The sequence below is a fragment of the Rhinopithecus roxellana genome, chromosome 6, assembly GCF_007565055.1.
Source record: "Rhinopithecus roxellana isolate Shanxi Qingling chromosome 6, ASM756505v1, whole genome shotgun sequence".
In the NCBI taxonomy this organism is placed as follows: domain Eukaryota; kingdom Metazoa; phylum Chordata; class Mammalia; order Primates; family Cercopithecidae; genus Rhinopithecus; species Rhinopithecus roxellana.
The window spans coordinates 65,572,941-65,592,938 of record NC_044554.1 but is presented as its reverse complement, the minus strand read 5'-3'; the positions used below and the strand labels follow the sequence as shown (position 1 = coordinate 65,592,938).

Genomic DNA, 19,998 nt, shown 5'->3' with positions numbered 1-19,998 from the left:
CTGCCTGCCTTGGCCTCCCAAAGTACTGGGATTACAGGTGTGAGCCTCCGCACCTAGCTGAAAATTGCATTTTAGAAAGAACATCGGGTTAGTAATATGGGGAATGGGTTGAAGCTGGAGATGGGCTTGGAAGAATGGAGGCAGAAAGTTATTCCAGTGTTGAGTTTTCTCCTGTTTTCCCAAAGGAAACTTACTGGAGAGTTGAAAACTCTTTCTTTGCTCAGCTTCTGAATTCTACAGGTGCAGGCCTAGGATGAGAGGAACATGCTTGGATATCTTGGAAGCAGGCTAGTCAAATAGCTCAGAGAAGACTATTTATGGTAGAAAGTTCTAGGTTCAAATCTTGACTCCATCCTTATTAGCTGTTGACCTAGAGTTGGTTGGTCACCTTTTCTAAGCACTAATGTCCTCCTTTGTGGAAAGAGATTGACTATATCTACTTCATAGGATTCTTCTAAGGGTTAAATTATGTAATGTAGGTAAAAGCATGTAGCACAGAGTCTGCTTAGCGCATATGTTTAGTGCTCAATATATTCAGGCCATTATTACTGAGAGGAACATATTTCCTAAATTTATTTTCAAGGAAGTTCAAGAAATAGGGTGCTTTGTTTGTTTCAGTGAATCTTGTGCATCTTCAGACTACATTCTGTGTTTGTTCTCCATTGCACAAAAAAAAAGTCTTCTTTGAGGATTTCAAAGTCCCTTTCCTTCCTGTAAAGGCACAGGGGAAAGATCATGACCTTCAGAGTCATAAGAACTAGTGTCAAATCCCTTCTTTGCTAGCATTCATTAAAAAATTAACACAAAGATCTAGGCAATGTTCTAAGTCTTCGACATTTACTGATTCATACGATCCTGCAAACCAAAGCAATCCTATGAGGTAGGTCCTATTATCATTTTTATTCTACAGACAAGAAACCTAAGGCACAGAGCTACTACATAGCCTGGTCAAGGTATACAGTGTGGGGATGTGAACCCATGCAGTCTGGTTCCAGGGCCTGTGTGTTTGTTCAAGTGTGCTGCTGTAGATCCAAGAGATTGCCAAGATTGACTAAGGAATGGGAAAGAAGGAAGAAGGAGGAATCACAGATGACACAAAGGCTTTAGGCTTGCAACTGGGTAGCTTTAGGCCTGAGACAAATATTAAGGCAGAGCAGATTTGGGAGGAAAGAGAATTAGTTCCTTGTGAGACATGTTGAATTTGAATTCTTCAGGTGATAGCCATGAGCAGATCTTTTTTTTTTTTTTTTTTTGAGATGGAGTTTCGCTCTTGTTGCCTAGGTTAGAGTGCAATGGCGTGATCTTGGCTCACCACAACCTCCGCCTCCTGGGTTCAAGGGATTCTCCTGCCTCAGCCTCCCAAGTAGCTGGGATTACAGGCATGCACCACCACGCCTGGCTAATTTTGTATTTTTAGTAAAGACGGGGTTTCTCCATGTTTTCTCATGCTGGTCTGGAACTCCCAACCTCAGGTGATCCCCCGGCTTCGGCCTCCCAAAGTACTGGGATTACAGGTGTGAATCACCGCGCCTGGCCCAGCCATGAGCAGATCTTTAGAATGTCGCTGGACAGATGGGTCTGGAGCTTAAGAGAGATTTTAACAGGAGTTGTATATATTTGGGAGTCATTGATATGCAGTCATGGGAGTAGATACGATGTCTTAAGAAGAATGTTTAGAATTGGAAAAGAAGATGCCTTCAGAAGCACCCCGAGGAACATCAATACTAAGGGGCAGGCAAAGGAGTCATCACAATGGAGATGAGAGGGAACAGCTAGGAGATGGGAGGGATACACAGGTATAGTATCTCAGGAGAAAGGCATTTCAAGGTGCAAACAGTGTCAAATGCTACGGAGACCTCAGCAAATTGAGGTCTGAAAAGTGTCCACTGAATGTAGTAACAAGGAGGTCATCAGTGACCTTGGAGAGAACTGTTTTGGTAAATTGGTAAGCGCAATAGTCAGAATGAGGAGGGCTAAGGATTGAATGTAGTGTGACGATGTGAAGGCAACAAAGAGAATTCTACCAAGGAGATTTGCCTGTGAAGGGAGGAGAGGTATCTGGAGACGGATGTGGAATGAAGGAAAAATTTATTTAATTAATTGACTTTTACAAAGCAAGAAATTTGAGAATATTTAAATGCTAATGAGGCTGGTCTGAAGGTCGTTTTACATCAACTGATTGTTCACTGCCAGTTACAGACTGAACTCCTTGTTCTACTCTTTTTTAAGATTAAAAAAAATTTTTTTTAATGCTAATGAGAAGAACCTAGGATAAACTGAGAAGCTGTAAAAACCGGAGAGGGAATGATTGGAAATGTGGAGGGGGCAGATCAAGAACTAAGATGAAGAGTTTAGCCTGAAGGGCAGGAGGGAGTTTTTTCTTTGTAATGTGAGACAAGGTAGCAAATGTAATAAGCCATTTCCTCATTTCTGCTTCTCAGCAGAATTTCACAAAGCACCTGACTGTGATGATGACAACCGCTATCCTGAAAGATGCTCTGAAGACAAAACAGTATAAAGCACACGGCCCCCAATGTCTGTTGCCTGAGTCAATATAGTCCATAAAAGATAAATGACCTTAGTCCTTGCCTTTCCCTGCACATAAGATAACATCTGACAGAGTTAGTGGTTCTGCTTCTACAATCTATAACCATATGTACTTTAGAGTTCTATAACCAGATATACTCTTGACACCCAAGCTTTGATGTGATTTTGCATGTACTGAACCTCCACCTCCTGTATACAAGCAAAGGGCTGAAACACTGTGCAGGAGCAGTCTGGCAACTGCTCCTGGGCAATATGTAGTCCTTGGGCCTCAGTAAGACTTCTGGATAAAACTAACTTTTATTTTTTAAAAGCTTGATTTTATTTTTCTTCTTTAGCTGACAGTAACAAGGGAGAAGAGAGGATATGAGAAGGAAGATTTTAGATTTGGTAGTGGGAAATGGAGGGAGTTCTTGATGATTTTCTCTTCCAAGTAGGAGGCCTTACCACTATTTTAGAGTGTGGGAGACGGTGGAGTCAGTTAAAACAAACTCAGTAGAGTTCAAGGCTGAGCTGACTGAATAAAGAGAAGAAATTCCAGGCACTGTGTGAGGACCCATTAATTAATTCACTGTGGCACCAACCTGCAGAATTGAGTGTTTTCTCCAGGTAAGTGGTAGGTTTGAAGAAAGTACAGAGCTACAGAGGGCCTAGAGTTGAGTTTTGACAGGTGGGCCCAAGGAAAGACAATGGGAATAATAGATGAAGATATCGGTAGGAAAGGGGCTAAAACGATGGACAGTGCATGGAGTCTAGCCAAGGATCCAGGAGAAGGCAGGGGGGAGCTGGTAAAGTGAGGGTAGTGAGTTCAGGGACTTTAAATTCTAGTTAAAGCTTGTCCTCTGTTGTGTCTCACTTGCTTGCTCTGATGGAAACCAGCTGTTAAGTTGTGAGCTGCCCTTTGGAGAGACCCATGACGCACGTAGAAGGAAACTGAACCACTGAAAAACTGAGGTTCTTAGTCCAGCATCTTGAGGAATTGAATTCTGCCAGCAACTATGAGTGAGCTTGGAAAGCAATCTACCTTCAGTCAGAGGAGGACCTTCAGATGAGACCACAGTCCCCTCCTAACTCCCCTTGACACCTTGACTGCAGCTTTATAAGAGAAGACCTGGAGGAAAAGGCAGGCAACCAGCCCAGATTCTTTACCCACAAAAACTGTGATATAAATGCTTATTGTTTTCTTTATTATTTAAGTTTTGGGGCACATTGTTATGCAACTAATACAAGATATAAGACAATTAACTGAGTGAGAAGGGAGAGAGGACAGCAGTTACGATCAAAGAACAAAGTGTTTGAGTTTACAATCGTATCTATGAAGTTATGGTGTTTTATCTGTACTGGAGAACGTCCTAAATTGGTGCAGAGATCAAGTTTACTGAAGATGAGATCAAGAAGCAAAGAGGCCAGGGTATGGAATAAGTCATGCTCATAGATATTGAAGTATTTCAGGATTATTGGCTGAAGAGTGTGCACCAACTGTTAACAATTTCAATGAAGGACAGGGTAGGAATAGGGGTAGGTTAGATAAAAAGCCACGAGATGGAGAGGGGTATAATCAGATGAAACGAACCTCCACAGAGGTTATTTTATTTATTTTTTAATTTTTTTTGGAAAAGGGTGGCAAATTAGGGATCTAAGAAGGTGACCTCAAAACTTGACCCTGGGATATGTTTAGTGCGGGAGAATTAACTTACAATCTTTTAAGAGAGCAGGGTGCCGAGCACTGTGGATAATGCATGTAATCCCAGCACTTTAGGAGGCCAAAGCAGGAGGATAACTTGAGCCCAGGAGACCAGCCTGGGTAACAAAGTGAGATCTCATCTCTACACACACACACACACACACACACACACACACACACACACACAATCTGCTGGGCACGGTGGCGCGGACCCGTGGTTCCAGCTCTAGCTACACAGGAGACTGAGGCAGGAGGATCGCTTGAGCACGGGAATGTCAGGCTGCAGTGAGCTGTTATCGTGCCTCTGCACTCCAGCCTGAGCAACAGAGCGAGACTTTGTCTCAAAAAAACAACAAAACCAAAGAAAACAAAAAGAACTGCAGGGGCAGTACGTCTTCAGTGTAGAGCCAAGTTTTACGATTAAATGACATAACACATTCAAGGTCCTTGGTTCCACATAGTGGGCATTCAACGAATATTAGTTCTCGCTAAACAGTCACTTAAGTATTTGTAGGCCCTGGCTCTCCCGTTCCTTCCCCCACCTCTTTACTGGGGCTAGGGAGGGTGTCTGGTGGCTGCAGGAGCTTCACACTGGGTAGGGGGAGAGCGCCAAGCGAGGCTTTCCCCTAACGTCACGGGAGCAGCTGGGAAGAGACCGAAGAACGAGGGTCATTCTCCCCTGTATACGGGGCACGTCCTTCCTCTAAGAGACATTTATTCCTCCCACTAACAAACATCAATGGAACGCCTCACAAGCGCTAGACCCCAGCGACACAAACAAGAGCGAGACACACTCCCGATTGCAAGCAGGGCGCTCGGCCGCGTGGCGGGTCAAAGCGCACATCGGTAGGAGGTTCCACAAAGCTCTGAATTTTCCAAGTTCTCTCCATACTTTTAGCCAAGCTAAAATGTCGGAAGTCGAGTGGAGCAGGTACGGAGATTCCTCCAGGACTCTGCCTGCGTGGCTCCACCCTCCCAGGCCGCATTTCCGGGTACAGCAGTGCCCACCTAGGTGGGCATAAAAATGTGCGCCCCTGCGGCCGGCAGGGAGGGGCATCATGGGCGGGGTCAGGCCAGAGGGCGCAGCTGACTCCGCCCCTGGGCGCAACTGACTCCGCCCCTGGGGCTCCCATGGCCCCCCGCGCCCCGCGGCCAGATGCTGACGTGTCCTTTCCTTCCCACTACACCTCCCGACATTACCTACGCCGGCTGCCCCGGAAGTCCCGCCCCATACTTAGCCCATCCTCGCAAATCAACTCTTTCAGCGCTTCCTGGAACTCGCCACCGTTTTGGGGACCAAGGGGCGGGGCTCCAGCGACCAGGGTGCCTATTGGCCTGAGGTCCGGCGGGCTTTGGGCGCTAATTGGCCGGTGGGCGGTGGCGCTCTGGCACGCTTGCGCGGCGAGTAGAACGTGTGGCGGCTGCGGAGATCGCGTCTCTTTCGTTCCGAGTCCTGCTGCTGCTCCTGTGAGCGCCCGGCGAGTCCGTCCCGTCCACCCTCCGCAGCTGGTAGCCAGCCTGCCCCTCGCCTCGACTCCCTTTCACCAACACCGACACCCACATTGACACCTCCAGTCCGGCCAGCCGCTCCACTCGTTGCCTTTGCATCTCCACACATGGCGTCCTCCGCGCAGAGCGGCGGCTCCTCCGGGGGACCCGCGGTCCCCACCGTGCAGCGGGGCATCGTCAAGATGGTGAGAACGGGCCCCGGACACCGACCCCTCTGCCTGCCTTCGGGCGGGAGTCAGGCATTGACTCCACCTCCCGCCAGCCTGCTCCGTGTCCCAGATCCCCTTTCCTCTGCCCCCTTCCTCACTTTTCATCGATTCTCCGAATCCTCTCACTAGACGGAAGCAGACACGGAGTCCCCTTGTTCCTTGCCTCCCGGACACCTTGACATCAGGGGTCACAGTGATTTCCGAGGTTGCCGCATTCGGATCTCCTGGCTGTTTACCAGGACAGATCGATTACTGATTGATTGACAGAGACAATTCGTTGATATCTGTCCTTCCATCCCCCGTCTTTCTGTTCATTTTGACATATGCTGAGTAGTTAGCAGTTTTTCGAGATCCTGACATCGGCTCTTCTCTACGAGTACTTGGCCATCATGAAACTTTTCTGTTCCCACAAACGCTGTTACTTGACTCCCAAGTTTTCTCACTCTGTGGCCCTCTTTTCCTCTCTTTCCCTCCACCTTTTGTGTAGACCTGAAAGCTCATGATCTTTGTGTGCCTTTGACTTTTAAAAGGTTAGGCCGGCAAGAATCTTAGTAATCATTATTGTTCTCCCGTCCCTTAAAGATAAGGAGATAGGCTTGAAGAAGGCAAGTGACTTGCTTAAGGTCACATGGTGGTTTGGGTTGGAGCCAGAACAAGAGCCTAAGTGTTTAGATTCCTAGTCTAGTGCTCATAGCACTATAGATTCTGCCTGATTTTATATACCGTCAACTTTTTGAAAATTCTTAAATTTTGAATTTGAACCTGCAAAGTTTATTTTTACAGTTTACTCCTAGCTCCATGATAATTTGATAATATCAATTCAGTTTATCACCAGCTCCCAGTTGTCCTCCCCAAAACCCTCCCAACTTTTGGAACCTGACATTTCTTGGTTTTACCAAATTTTCTGGTTTATGATGACTGTAAACTTTTAGATGTCGTTTCACACTGCGGTTCTGACATTTCCATCTGCAACAGCAAATATCCTGTGTGATGCTTTCTCTCAAAGCTCCACAAGTTTAGCTGTTGTAGAAAGTTTAGAAAAATTCTATTTCAGGCCCGGTGTGGTGGCTCATGCTGGTAATCCCAGCACTTAGGAGGCCGAGATAGGAGGATCGCTTGAGGCCAGAAGTTGGAGACCAGCCTGGGCAACATAGCAAGACCCAGTTTTTAAAAAAATTCATTTAATTACCCCATGATCTTTCACAAGATTAAAATGTTCTGCAGCTTATGTGTGTGTAAAGCCGATTTTAAGATCCCCTCTCCCAATTTCCATGTGCTCATTTCTTAAGGTAATAGTCTGCTACCAGCCACGATTCTTGGGATTTTCAATACTGCCTTTTCCTTTTGTTTATGTATAATGGAGGGTCATAACTGATCAGAAACTGAATGAGAAGAGAATTTCCAAGATCCGCATGTATATTTCCTCTGAAATACTGACCTGACTCATGAAAGGATTATCCTAAAGTGGCTCTTCTGTCATTAGCTTTTTCATTTGCACTGATCTTCCCTTCACCATAGGAACAAAAACATCTCTTGGCTGTCCCATGTTGGGTTTGGCAGTAAGAAAGAGTAGATCTTTCTGAGATTTCTCCTTGCTGAGGTTTAAATTGTTCTTAAAGGTCTCATTTGTGGAATGGGAATAGAATGAGGCTGAACATAGTTTTGTTTCTGCCAGTGCTGGAGGCTTTTAGGGCATCTGGGTTCTGTACAGTGACTGCCCACAGATTACCCCCAGGGATACTGAATATCACCAGTTACGTGTTTATTGTCATGTCTTGTGCTGAGTATTCTGCTCATACTGTCTCACTTATAATACCTAACAAGTAAATAACGATTGTCAGGTACATTTTACAGATGTGTAATTTGAGGTTTAGAAAGAATAGTTTACCCAAGGATAGGTACCTTATATTGGTAATAAGAGGCAGAGCTGAGACTTGAACCTGAGTCTGTCTGCCATGGCACATGCTCTTCAATATCATGCATGATGTCTCTGACTTCATGACTCCAGGGTATTACTTTATAACATGGAGGGTGGGGCCAGTGATGCATAGCCGCAAATTGCAGGAAAGTGAAGCTGTCTATAATTGAGAAAAGATGAGATGTTATTCTTTGTTTTGTCCCGGAGCCGCTGTTATGGTAAGTGACTTCATTTGGTGCTTATGGTCTTCGCATAGGAGTACGGTGTGGAAGATGGTTGAGTCTGGGAAGTGGCATATACAATTCAGTGATTTGAGCCATCCATACTGAGTATAGATTGCACTGCCTTCTCTGACCACACTACAGGGGATGGGTGAGTTACAGGCAGGGATTAGGGGAGGGAAGCTGAGTGAACTGCAGAGTGACAGGCAGATTTGTGCCAGGCTTAGAAGCCTTGTCTGGAATGAAAAATTGACCACTGGCAAATTGCTCTGTGTGAAGCTCTTCTGCTAAGCAAAGTTGTATTTTCCTGGAGAGTAATAGTTTCCATTGCTACTAGGAACTGCTTTGCAAGAACTCTACAAAGGAAGATGGAGCTCTGTGACAGATGAAAGTGAAAAAGAAATAGTTTGATGAATAGGAAAACAGGAGACACTACTTTTCTGCCTTTTGGGAGAGAGGTAGAAATTGGAACACTGACCTACGCTTTTCATTGTGAACTCTTTGGATTTATCTGGACTCAGGCTGAGCTGAAGGTCTGAAATTGTCTAGGGTTGAAGTTTGCTGCTGTAAAGAGGAATAGTCCTTCCTCTTTTTTGGCAGAAGAAAGTGTTGTAGGGCCGTGAGAGGTACAAGTTTCTTCTGGTCTCTTGCTTTGCTATGCTATTAAGTCCTACATTATTTTGTTTAAGGTTGAAGAACTTGGGAATCCAGTTGTAAAACACTTTGACTAATTTTTAAAAAACGAGGGTGATGTTAACACCTGTGTCTGCTCTTGAGAGTGGGGGTGAAGGAACAGAGTTGGTTCTGGAATATTTAAGGAGGAAGTAGACAGTAAGTTGATACAGATATTTTGGAGTTGTTCTGTTACAGAAAAAATCAGTAAGGATGATGGAAAAACTGAAGATGGATTTGTATTTTCTGAGTTGGGATGAGACTCCGAAATATGTGGGTGGCCAAAATATAACCTGGATAAATATGTGTCTTCTATCAAATCAGATCTTATTTTCTCAAAACCCTGAAGGATTTAAAATCTGGGTTTCTTTGAATAATTTGCTTGATATTCTTTAACTGCAACAGAATATTGTCAGCAGATGTTAAGTAGATGAGGTTGGGAGAAGTGTTGGGGTACTTAGTATAATCGAGTCACCCCCGCTTAGCTTAGAGATGGCTATTTTCTCTGGTTTTACTGACCTGGTTTACTCTCTGTTCTTTTCTCTTTGGATATGTTCACATTTCTTGTCAAGCGTTTGCAACAGCAGAATGAATCTTGAATTCTTGAATCTTATATGCTTATCGAAAGCAGTCATGGAGGCAGCATATCTTATCCTGCTTATGGTGTGGAAGGCTAAAGGGAGGACGGACAGTGCCAAATCCCAGTTCCCATTTCCACTTACCCTCCCCCACCCACTTAATTGCCTCAGAAGGGGAAAGGAATGCCTCTGCCAGTCTTTTGTTTTATACTAAGAACCATGATTCTCACTGGGTGACCAAGGCAAATTGACACAAGGGAGGAAAGGGCCATAATTTTCTCCTTCAGTGGGACTTGTGCTGTCAGGTTTTTTTTTTTTGTTTTTTTGTTTTTGTTTTTGTTTTTTTTTTTTGTTTGTTTGTTTTTTTTTTTTTTTTTTTGAGACAGAGTCTCGCTCTGTCGCCCAGGCTGGAGTGCAGTGGCCGGATCTCAGCTCACTGCAAGCTCTGCCTCCCAGGTTTACGCCATGCTCCTGCCTCAGCCTCCTGAGTAGCTGGGACTACAGGCGCCCGCCACCTCGCCCGGCTAGTTTTTTGTATTTTTTAGTAGAGACGGGGTTTCACCGTGTTAGCCAGGATGGTCTCGATCTCCTGACCTCGTGATCCGCCCGTCTCGGCCTCCCAAAGTGCTGGGATTACAGGCTTGAGCCACCACGCCCGGCTGTGCTGTCAGGTTTTTGTAAAGCAAGATGTAGACTTCTTGCTGGGTAACTTAGTGGAGATTCCTTCAGTGTACAGCCTCTAGGAAATGCTCCCTATAATTTAGTTCATTATAGCTAAATGTTTCTTAGGTTTCTTTCTTTTTCTTTTCTTTTTTTCTTTTTCTTAAGACAGAGTCTCGCTCTGTCGCCCAGGCTGGAGTGCAGTGGCACTGTCTTGGCTCACTGCAACCTCCACCTCTTGGGTTCAAGCCGTTCTCCTGCCTCAGCCTCCTGAGTAGCTGGGATTACAGGTGTGCGTCAGCATGCCTAGCTAATTTTTGAATTTTTAGTAGAGACATGGTTTTACCATGTTGGCTGGTCTTGAACTCCTGGCCTCAAGCTGTCTGCCCGCCTTGGCCTCCCAAAGTACTGGGATTACAGATGTGAGCCACTGTGCCTGGCCCCTTGGGTTTCTGAACTATGAAATGTGTGTCTTTGAAAAGTTCAGGCCGGTCGCGGTGGCTCAAGCCTATAATCCCAGCACTTTGGGAGGCCGAGACGGGCGGATCACGAGGTCAGGAGATCGAGACCATCCTGGCTAATACAGTGAAACCCCGTCTCTACTAAAAAATACAAAAAAACTAGCGGGGCGAGGTGGCGGGTGCCTGTAGTCCCAGCTACTCGGGAGGCTGAGGCAGGAGAATGGTGTAAACCCGGGAGGCGGAGCTTGCAGTGAGCTGAGATCTGGCCACTGCACTCCAGCCTGGGCGACAGAGCGAGACTCCGTCTCAAAAAAAAAAAAAAGAAAAGTTCAGTGGGGGTAGAGTAGTTTGTTGACCTGCTCTTTCCTACGTGTACTTAGCTCATGCAGGAATGTTGCGGGAAGTCAGGGACCCCGAACAGAGGGACCGGCTATGTTGAAATATTGGGGGTGGGTTCCCCCAATTCAGGAAAAAACAAACAAACAAAACCCACCTTTCCTAAGCTACTTGAAATATCCTTCTACTATTCCAAAGGGTAAGGTAGCTGAATAACAATATTTTAGAAGGGCCATTTATAAAGAAGTAGATAGGCCAGTATGGAAGGCTTTTCCCTGTAGGTCTTAAAATGCCCATTTCCCAGCAGGTAAGCCTGGTAGCTTTTAATCAAGATTGTAAGTAAAGGAACACTAAATTTTTACTGTGTCTTAAAGGTTTTCTGTCATTTTTCTGTCAAAAGGAAGCACCGATCTGGCTCTAGTTATGTTAGCAGTATGGTAACTAATGAAACAGAATCAGAAGCAATTATACTTCCTTTCTTTCCTGAACAAATATTTATTGATCATCTGCTATCTGTCAAGCTCTCTCTGGGCATTGGAGAAACAGAATTTAAAAAGTAGATCAAATTTCTGTCCTTATGGCTTATGGAGGAGTCAGACAATAAAGAAGTTAACAAGAAATAAGCATGATCATACAAGATAGTGAAACCAGGTAGGGAACTGGGACAGAGTGGTTGGTAGTAAGGGAGAGGGTGGGTCCTTTAGATACTGTGTTTAGGAAAGAATTCTCAGAAGATGGCATTTGTGCTGAGATCTGAGGGACATCAAATACTAACCATAAAGGAAGTGCGTTCCTGGCCAAAGGAACAGCAAGCGCAAAGCCCCTGGGGTTTCCACCATTGATGATTTCTTCTTCTTCTTCTTTTTTTTTTTTTTTCAGTCAGAATTTCACTTAGTTGCCAGGCTGGAATGCAGTGGCACAATCATGGCTTATTGCAGCCTTGAACTCCTGGGCTCAAGGGATCCTCCTGCCTCAGCCTCCTGAGTAGCTAGGACTACAGGTGCGTGCTACCATACCTGGCTAATCAGTGACATGAAGTACACTGAATAAATGTTAAGAATGGGAGGCTGGGCACAGTGGCTCATGCCTGTAATCCCAGCACTTTGGGAGGCCGAAGCAGGCAGACCACCTGAGTTCAGGAGTTTGAGACTAGCCCGACCAACATGATGAAACCCCGTCTCTACTAAAAATACACAAAAAATTAGCCAGGCATGGTGGCGTGTACCTGTAGTCCCAGGTACTCAGGAGGCTGAGGCAGGAGAATCACTTGTACCTGGGAGGTGGAGGTTGCAGTGAACTGAGATCGGGCCATTGCACTCCAGCCTGGGTGACAGAGTGAGACTCTGTCTAAAAAAAAAAAAAAAAAAAGAATGGGAGACTGATAAGAAAAAATACTTAGTCATAGGCTTGTTTCTAATAGGATTAACACTAAGATCTTCTGACTATCAGCTAGTCCTGTGTATTCCCAAAGTCACTATTTTTCTTCTAATTGAGGGAAAAACATGGATGAAAAAAAATGCCAAGAGTAGGCTTAATAAGAGCTAAATAGCATCTAGAACTTGTTGTTGTTTATGTTTCTGTTAGCATTTTGTTACTAGGTGGAATTTACTGCGGCTGTAGCCTCTGGCAGTACTTTTTTGCCTAGTTAGTGAAAAACAAAGTAGCATGCATCAGGGATCAAAACTATCAGGTAAGAACTGGCTCACATACCCTGTGGCTCATTAACATGGGTGGGAACTTCTGAGGCCAGTGACTCGTTCTGGCAATAGTGGGCAAATGATTTGGTGAAGTCTATGCCCCAGTTTACTTCGAGGATGAAATTTGGGGAGCAAGTGAAAATTGTGGTTTCCGTTTGTAGGTTTAGCAGAGAAAATTGGCCAGGTTTTTGAACTGAGGTAACAAGGTTATCTAAGGCCTGTTGTCAACTCACTTCTGAGCATAGGCTAGCTACCCATCTGACAGATATGGTTCTAACAGGGGCATGGTAGATATCCTTGGGAGTCTGGTCTTTGGATTTATTTCATTTCTCCAAGAAGAACATAGGTACATACTGTAGGAAATTTTGTGGTGTATCAGGGAAAAGAAATGCAATAAAGGGATTCAAGTGTTACTGGGCTTATCTGGCTTTTCCTCTTATTTCTTGCTGGGAGATGGGTACACACTTGGTTTCTGTTGCTACTTCCTCTCTTGGGAGACTGACATAGGCTTTTTGCTTTTACAGCAGAAATTTATGTGGAATCACAGGTTGTGAACATTTGATATAGATGGAATGTTACGGGATTTCACTTATTTTCATTAGACTCAATATGATAAATTAATAATCTTTTTATTCACTCTAATGTTTAAGAGAAAATGAACAGTGGTTTCAGTTGGTGTTTTTTAAAAGTTAGGAAGTTAAGCAACTTATGGGAAAAATAAAACTAATTAAAATGTTGATGTCATTTTCAGATGCCGTTTTTGAAATGTGTAATCTATGATATAAACTGGCTTGGCACATTTTCTTCACTTATATGCTTATCATGTGTGATTTAAGGTACCATCTCCTCCCTATTCCTCAACAAATTTTGAGGCTCCTTGAGTTCTCAGTTCTGTTTATTTGGCCAGTAGTCTGCTTGGGATGGTCTTGTAGCACCAACTTCATGTGTAACAAGAGGAATAAAGGAGATTTAAGGAATCTGTGCTTAAAGTTAGTAATCTAATTTATTAACTTTGTCCCTGGGAAGCAGCGTGGCAGAGAGAAGAGACCATTGGGCCAGAAGTCAGGGGACACAAGTTCTGGCCTGGGTGCTGCCATTTGGGTAATGTTGGGTAAGATATTCTGCCTCAAACTGTCCTAACATTAGGTTACTGGATGCATTGTCTCTAAGCATCTTCCAGTCCCATAAGGCTGTGATTTTATAAGAAACCCTGTGTTACATTTCATTTAGGCATGCTGAAACAAAGCTGAGAAATCTCATACCTTAACGGCTTGACTTTGAATTGCTGCTTATCTTGCATAAAGCAGGTTTTCTGTTCCTATTCTTTTTTTTAAAAATCTTCATTTTGAGAAAGTGGGTTAGTGGAAATATGGTTTTCTGGTGTGGAAGACCAGTGAGTTAGAATGAGACTAAATAATTGAATGGTGGAGTGGATAGAAGGTAGATAGAAGTAAGGGGAGTCCTTGGTTTCCTTTCAGTAGTGTATTAGGATAAACTAGTGGGAGTGTTGCTTGAGACCCAGAGGAACATGGTTCTGGTGGGTTTTATTCACCTAGTCCTATCTCTGCTTCAGAACACCCTGACATTTTCCTGGTGCAGCAGATCTTGAATTGAGAAAGGAAGGGGAGAGGAGGGAACTTAGGGAGCCCCTGGCTCATAGGGAGAGTCTATCTTTTCCTGCTCTTCATTGGGAGTGTGCAGGCTAATAGGGTCCTGAGCTCTGTTCTTGCTTGGAGCCAGAACATCTGATATTCAAAATGCTCCAATGAGCATTTCCTTTGAATATTATGTTAGTGTTCAAAACATTTCAGATTTTGGATTTTTGGATTAGGGATGCTCAACCTGTATAGGAATCATTTAAATCAATTCTTGGCAGTTGCTCACATGGTTTCTTTACTTTTGAGTTTTTTTTAATGGTAAACCTTAAATCCTTTTTGGGAGTAGATTCAGAGTGAGAGAAAGGAGCCCAGTGATTTCCTAAACAGGTCATCACATCAGGACAACCTAGAAGACTTTTCCCAGGCATTGAATTAGAAGCTCTGGGACTGGCCTGGAAAGGTCATTTTCAAAAAAAGCCACTCCTAGGCTATTCTGAAAGAATCAGTTTGGGATTGATCTCGGGCTGGCATGTGAGATCCACTGATCTTGTCTTCTGTACTGTTTGTAGTTGAAGGAGCAGGACATGAATGATAAATGAAATGTATGTATGTGGGGGTGGGTGCACCAGAATTTTATGAGAGGAGGATAGTGGTTTCTCTCTCTTCGCATTTGTCTTGATGGTTCCCAGGACACTTTGTTTTTAATTTGTGGCTCAATATTGGGCTGGGGTCCTCAGGGTCCACTTATAGTGACGCAGATCCTATTCCTAGGTCACAGCTGACAGCTGAGAAGTTGTTTTATATGCCTGATGTAGGCCATATGCTCATTTTAACACTTATCTGCCACTTTTCCTTCTGTTTGCATAGATTCCCAGGATCTTCCTATAATTTGGCACCAATAACTTGGCACATTATTTCAGTGGAAGTCTTTAGTGTCATTTACAAAACTAAGATTTTACATTCCTCACTTTCTGTTCTTGCAATCCTGAGGAGCCTCATCCTTAGGCCTTTTGGATCTCTCCTGTTTCTTATTCATAGGCCCCATTCTTAACAGCACTAAAACCGCAAATGATCTACTCAGTGGTCTTAGTCTTTATATTTCACTAGCTTGTCTAATATGGAAGTAAAAATAATTCTCAGGTCTTATGAAGTCCTTATGATTAGGGGTCACATTTACAGTTCCCTTGATGGCCTTTTTTCATTTTGGTCAATAGTTTTCCAGTTTATTCTGGAATTTCTTCAAAACGTTCAGGTGGGTGTGTGTCATCCAGTATTAGTAATTGAATAATTGGTATTTCTATACTCAACTTGCTGTTAAAATTTCAAGCAGTAGAGAGGTATGAAGTCAAAAACAAAAATCCCTGGCTGGGCATGGTGGCCCACGCATGTAATCTCAGCACTTTGGGAACCCGAGGTGGTTAGATCACTTGAGGCTAGGAGTTCGATACCAGCTTGGCCAACATGGCAAGACCCCATCTCTACTAAAAATACAAAAAGTAGCCGGGCATGGTGGTGCGTGCCTGTAATCCCAGTTACTCAGGAGGCTGAGGGATAAGAATCTCTTGAACTCGGGAGGTGGAGGTTTCAGTGAGCCAAGATCACGCCACTGCACTACAGCCTGGGCAGCAGAGGGAGACACAGTCTCAAAAAAAAAAAAAAAAAAAAGTCTCTCTGTCTGCCCTCCTTGCCCCTCAGTTTTCTACCATTCATTCTCATACTCCCAGCAAATGTCAACAGTATATTTGCTTCCAGAATGTTTCATGCAGATACACACCCTCTCCTGCTTTTTAGAAGAAACTGAAATAGGGTCAATCTCTGTGTGTTTGGCAATTTTCTTATTTTAGTAAGTTGTCATGACTATCTTTCTGTCATAGATCTACCTCATTCTTTTTTAATGGTTGAGCGGTATTCCACAGTTTGGATGTATATTATCTATTTTTCTGTTGATGTATGTTGTTTTTAGCTTTTCATAATTCTAAGCACTATTGCACTGACAGAACTGTATATCTCTGTGCTCTGATGCTAGCATTTGTATAAGATAGATTCTAAAAGTGCAGCCACTGGTACTTTTTTTGTAACCTTTTTTGTTTTTAGTGGTGGTTGGGGTGCTTTACTTGTACCTTACCTGTTTATTTCTTACAGGTGTCATGTTAGATAAAATTTAGGGTAAAATACTGCTTAATAGTTCATTACTCAGTAGTTTTTTTATGCTTGGTAGTTTTATTTCCCCGATAAGACTATTCCTGAAAGTCACTTTGCCTTTTCTATGGAGCACAGGGCCCACCCAGCACCTGGGCCTTGGTAAATAATTACAGTTGTCCCTTGGTATTTGGTTCCAAGACTTCCCCAAGCCCCCAATACCAAAATCTGGAGATGCTCAAGTCCCTTGTATAAAATGGGATAGTATTTGCACATAACCCGTGCACAACCTATTTTATTTTATTTTATTTTATGTTATGTTATGTTATGTTATGTTATGTTATGTTATGTTATGTTATGTTATTTTTTGAGACAGAATCTCTCTGTCACCCAGGCTAGAGTACAGTGGCACAATCATGGCTTACTGCAGCCTCAACCTTCTGGGCTCAAGTGATCCTCCCACCACAGCCCCCTCAGTAGCTGGGACTACAGGTACATGCCACCACACCTGGCTAATACATTTTTTGTGGAGATGGGGTCTCCCTATCTTGCCCAGGCTGTTGTTGAACTCCTGGGCTGAAAATGATCCTCCCACCTCAGCCTCCAAAAGTGTTGGAATTACAGGTGTGAGCCACTGTGCCCAGGCTCCTGTATGCTTTAAATCATGTCTGTGTTACTAATAATACCTAATGCAGTGTAAATGCTATGTAGATAATTGCTATATTTTATTGTTTTTAAATTTTTTTTGTTGTTGCATTGTTACTCTTACTGTTTTTTTCCTGAATATTTTTGACCCATGGTTGGTTGAATCCACGGATGTGAGGGCCTACTGTACTTCTTTTTTTTTCTTTTCTTTCTTTTTTTTTTTTTTTTTTGAGATGGAGTCTCTCTCTGTCTCCAGGCTGGAGTGCAGTGGCACCATCTTGGCTCACTGAAACCTCCACCTCTCAGGTTCAAGCGATTCCCCTGCCTCAGCTTCCCAAGTAGCTGGGACTACAGGTGCATGCCACCATGCCCAGCTAATGTTTTTTTTTTTTTTTTGTATTTTAGTAGAGATGGGGTTTCACCATGTTGGCCAGGATGGTCTCAATCTCCTTACCTTGTGATCCGCCCACCTCGGCCTCCCAAAATGTTGGAATTACAGGCGTGAACCACCACACCTGGCCTTACTGTACTTAGTAATTGGTTGCCCGCCCCTGCCAACCCCAGGTGTCTTAAGGTCTTAGTACTGACAGATGGAGTAGGTCCTTTTTGGCTTTTTGTCTGTTTTCTCTGGGTTCTGGAGAGTTCCATGACTAAGGACATTTTTGACTTCCTAAAGTGCAGATGACAGGTGGAGTTGAGAGGCAAAGTCACGTGAGAGAAGTCTGACTTTTTTCCTATTTGCAGGCTCATAGCTTTTCCTCTTTTTCCTTTTTCTTCTTGGATAAGAAGGTGGTATGTGATATTGTGATGTAAAAAGAAATATATATCTGGTTGTGGTCTTCTTGGCACAGAGCTCCTAAAACTCTAGTCATTTCTTTTTTGCTTTTTTGGAGACAAGGTCACACTCTTTTGCTCAGGCTGGAGTGCAGTGGTGCGATCACAACTCATTGCAGCCTCAGCCTGCCGGGCTTAAGGGATCCTCTGGCTAGTTTTTGTATTTTTGGTAGAGACGGGGGTCTCTCTATGCTGCCCAGGCTGGTCTTGAACTCCTGGGCTCAAGTGATCCTTGTCCCTTCACCTCCCAAAGTGTTGGGATTACAGGCGTGAGCCATTCTGCCCAGCAAACAAGCCCCCTTTGAACCACACTTGAGTTAATGAGTGACTCTGGGAAGCTCCTAAGTGTGAGTGGGGCCTGGTTGCTAGAGATTGTGTTCAATCACTGATGGCCAATGATTTAATAAATCATGCCTGTGTTACCTCCTTAAATGATGGGGTTTGGAGAGCTTTGGGGTTGGGGAAAAGGGGGAGGTGCTGAGAGGGTGTTGTGCCCAGAGATGTTATGGAGGCTGTGCACTCCGCCCCCCATATATTACCTTAGGTATCTCTTCCATCTGGCTGTTCCTGAGTTGTATACTTTTATAAATCTACTTACTAGTAAGTAAGCTGTTTTCTAGAGTTCTGTGAGCTATTCTAGCAAATTAATGAACTTGAGAAGAGGCTCATGAGAACCCCTAATTTATAGCTGGTCAGTCATTAAGGGTGGCTTGAACTTGGCATCTGCAGTGGGGGGAGTCTTGTGTGATGGCCCCTTTAGCTTGTGGGATCTGACACGAATTCCAGGAAGACAGTGTCTGAATTGAATTGAATTGAGTTGTAGAACACCCAGTTGGTGTCTGCAGAGAATTAGAGGATTGCTTGATGTGGGAAAAAACCCTCACACAGTTGGTATCAGAAATGTTTATGTGACTAGAGAAGAAAAACAAAACAGTTGTTTGTCCTTTTCAGGGTGGTAGGTGGTAGTAAGAATGACACTATCTGGCATGGAGAACACTTGTTTTTTAGAGTTGTTTGAGGAGATGTCACTGGACCAGGGGATCTGGTTTGCAGCCTTTCTGGGTATTGGGAAGTGCTCATCCTAATCCTGGTATTGGTTTACCCAAAGTTTCCCAGGCTTCACATGTTTCTGTACTCCGACAATGGCTTTGACATATCACTTCATTGAGTTTTGGAAATCTTTTTGACAGTCAACAATTGTTTTTTTTTTTTTTTTTTTTTTTGAGGTGGAGTCTCTCTCTGTTGCCCAGGCTGGAGTGCAGTGGCGCAATCTTGGCTCACTGCAAGCTCTGTCTCCTGGGTTCACGCCATTCTCCTGCCTCAGCCTCCCGAGTAACTGGGACTACAGGTGCCCGCCACCACACCTGGCTAATTTTTTTGTATTTTTAGTAGAGATAGGGTTTCACCATGTTAGCCAGGATGGTGTCAATCTCCTGACCTCGTGATCCGCCCGCCTTGGCCTCCCGAAGTACTGGGATTATAGGCGTGAGTCACCGTGCCCGGCTGACAGTCAACAATTTTTAAGATTTAAGTAATTTTATTTTTAAAGGCAACTTAAATTTCACTATTGAAAATGGAAAGTCACTATGAAAGAAAAAATACTCATGACACTTGTTAAAGATGGTAAGGCAGACTTTATTCAAGGAGGGCCGTGGTGATAGGTATAGGGACCACTGCAGTGGAGTCTTGTGGTGGGAGGGAGCGATTTAGAGATATTTGTGTCCAGTCTCTGAAATAACTAATGTGATGTTATTTTCAGTCTTAGGAATTCTGTTCCAGGAGAGGGGAAATCACTGTTTTATAGCCTTTAATACAAGGACATTAAAAAAATTTTTGGTAATAACCCAAAGCAGAATCACTGTGCCAAGTGAAATTTATCTGCTTGCCTATCAGGACTCTGTCACAGGTTTTAATGAGAAAAGTGGTGCATTCTATTCCTCCCCATGTGTAAGGTAGAGGGACACTCCCAAATACCTGGGTCCTGAAATCCCATGGTGATATATTATTGTGTGTGGTAATTACTTGAATTATTGCTCTTGGCAGGTGAGCCCTTTCACAGCCCAGAGGCCAAGAGGCTGCCTCTATCACTTAAAAGCTGAGTTACCTTGTTAAGCTGCTCTCTTGTGAGGGCTTTAGAATCTCCTGAGACCTCCCCACAAGCTCTCAGCGGGACACAGGTCCAGCTCCTGGCTAAGCCCACCCTGCTCTTGTATTCGGCCCCTGAACTGTAGCTCTGGATAATAACTTGCCATTATATTACAAGTGAGGCGGTGTGGGCCTGCTAGCCCGGACT

At 43.9% G+C, this 19,998-nt stretch overlaps 1 protein-coding gene across 1 annotated transcript in view; it reads left to right on the top strand.

Moving 5' to 3' along the window:
- The first annotated feature begins 5,557 nt into the window (after positions 1 to 5,557).
- SND1 (staphylococcal nuclease and tudor domain containing 1) overlaps positions 5,558 to 19,998 on the top strand; it is a 447,074-nt gene continuing 432,633 nt past the window's right edge. Inside the window, exon 1 of the mRNA XM_010378725.2 lies at positions 5,558 to 5,922. Within this exon, the coding sequence (XP_010377027.1) occupies positions 5,845 to 5,922 (78 nt within the window). The 5' untranslated portion in view covers positions 5,558 to 5,844. The remainder of the gene's footprint in view (positions 5,923 to 19,998) is intronic.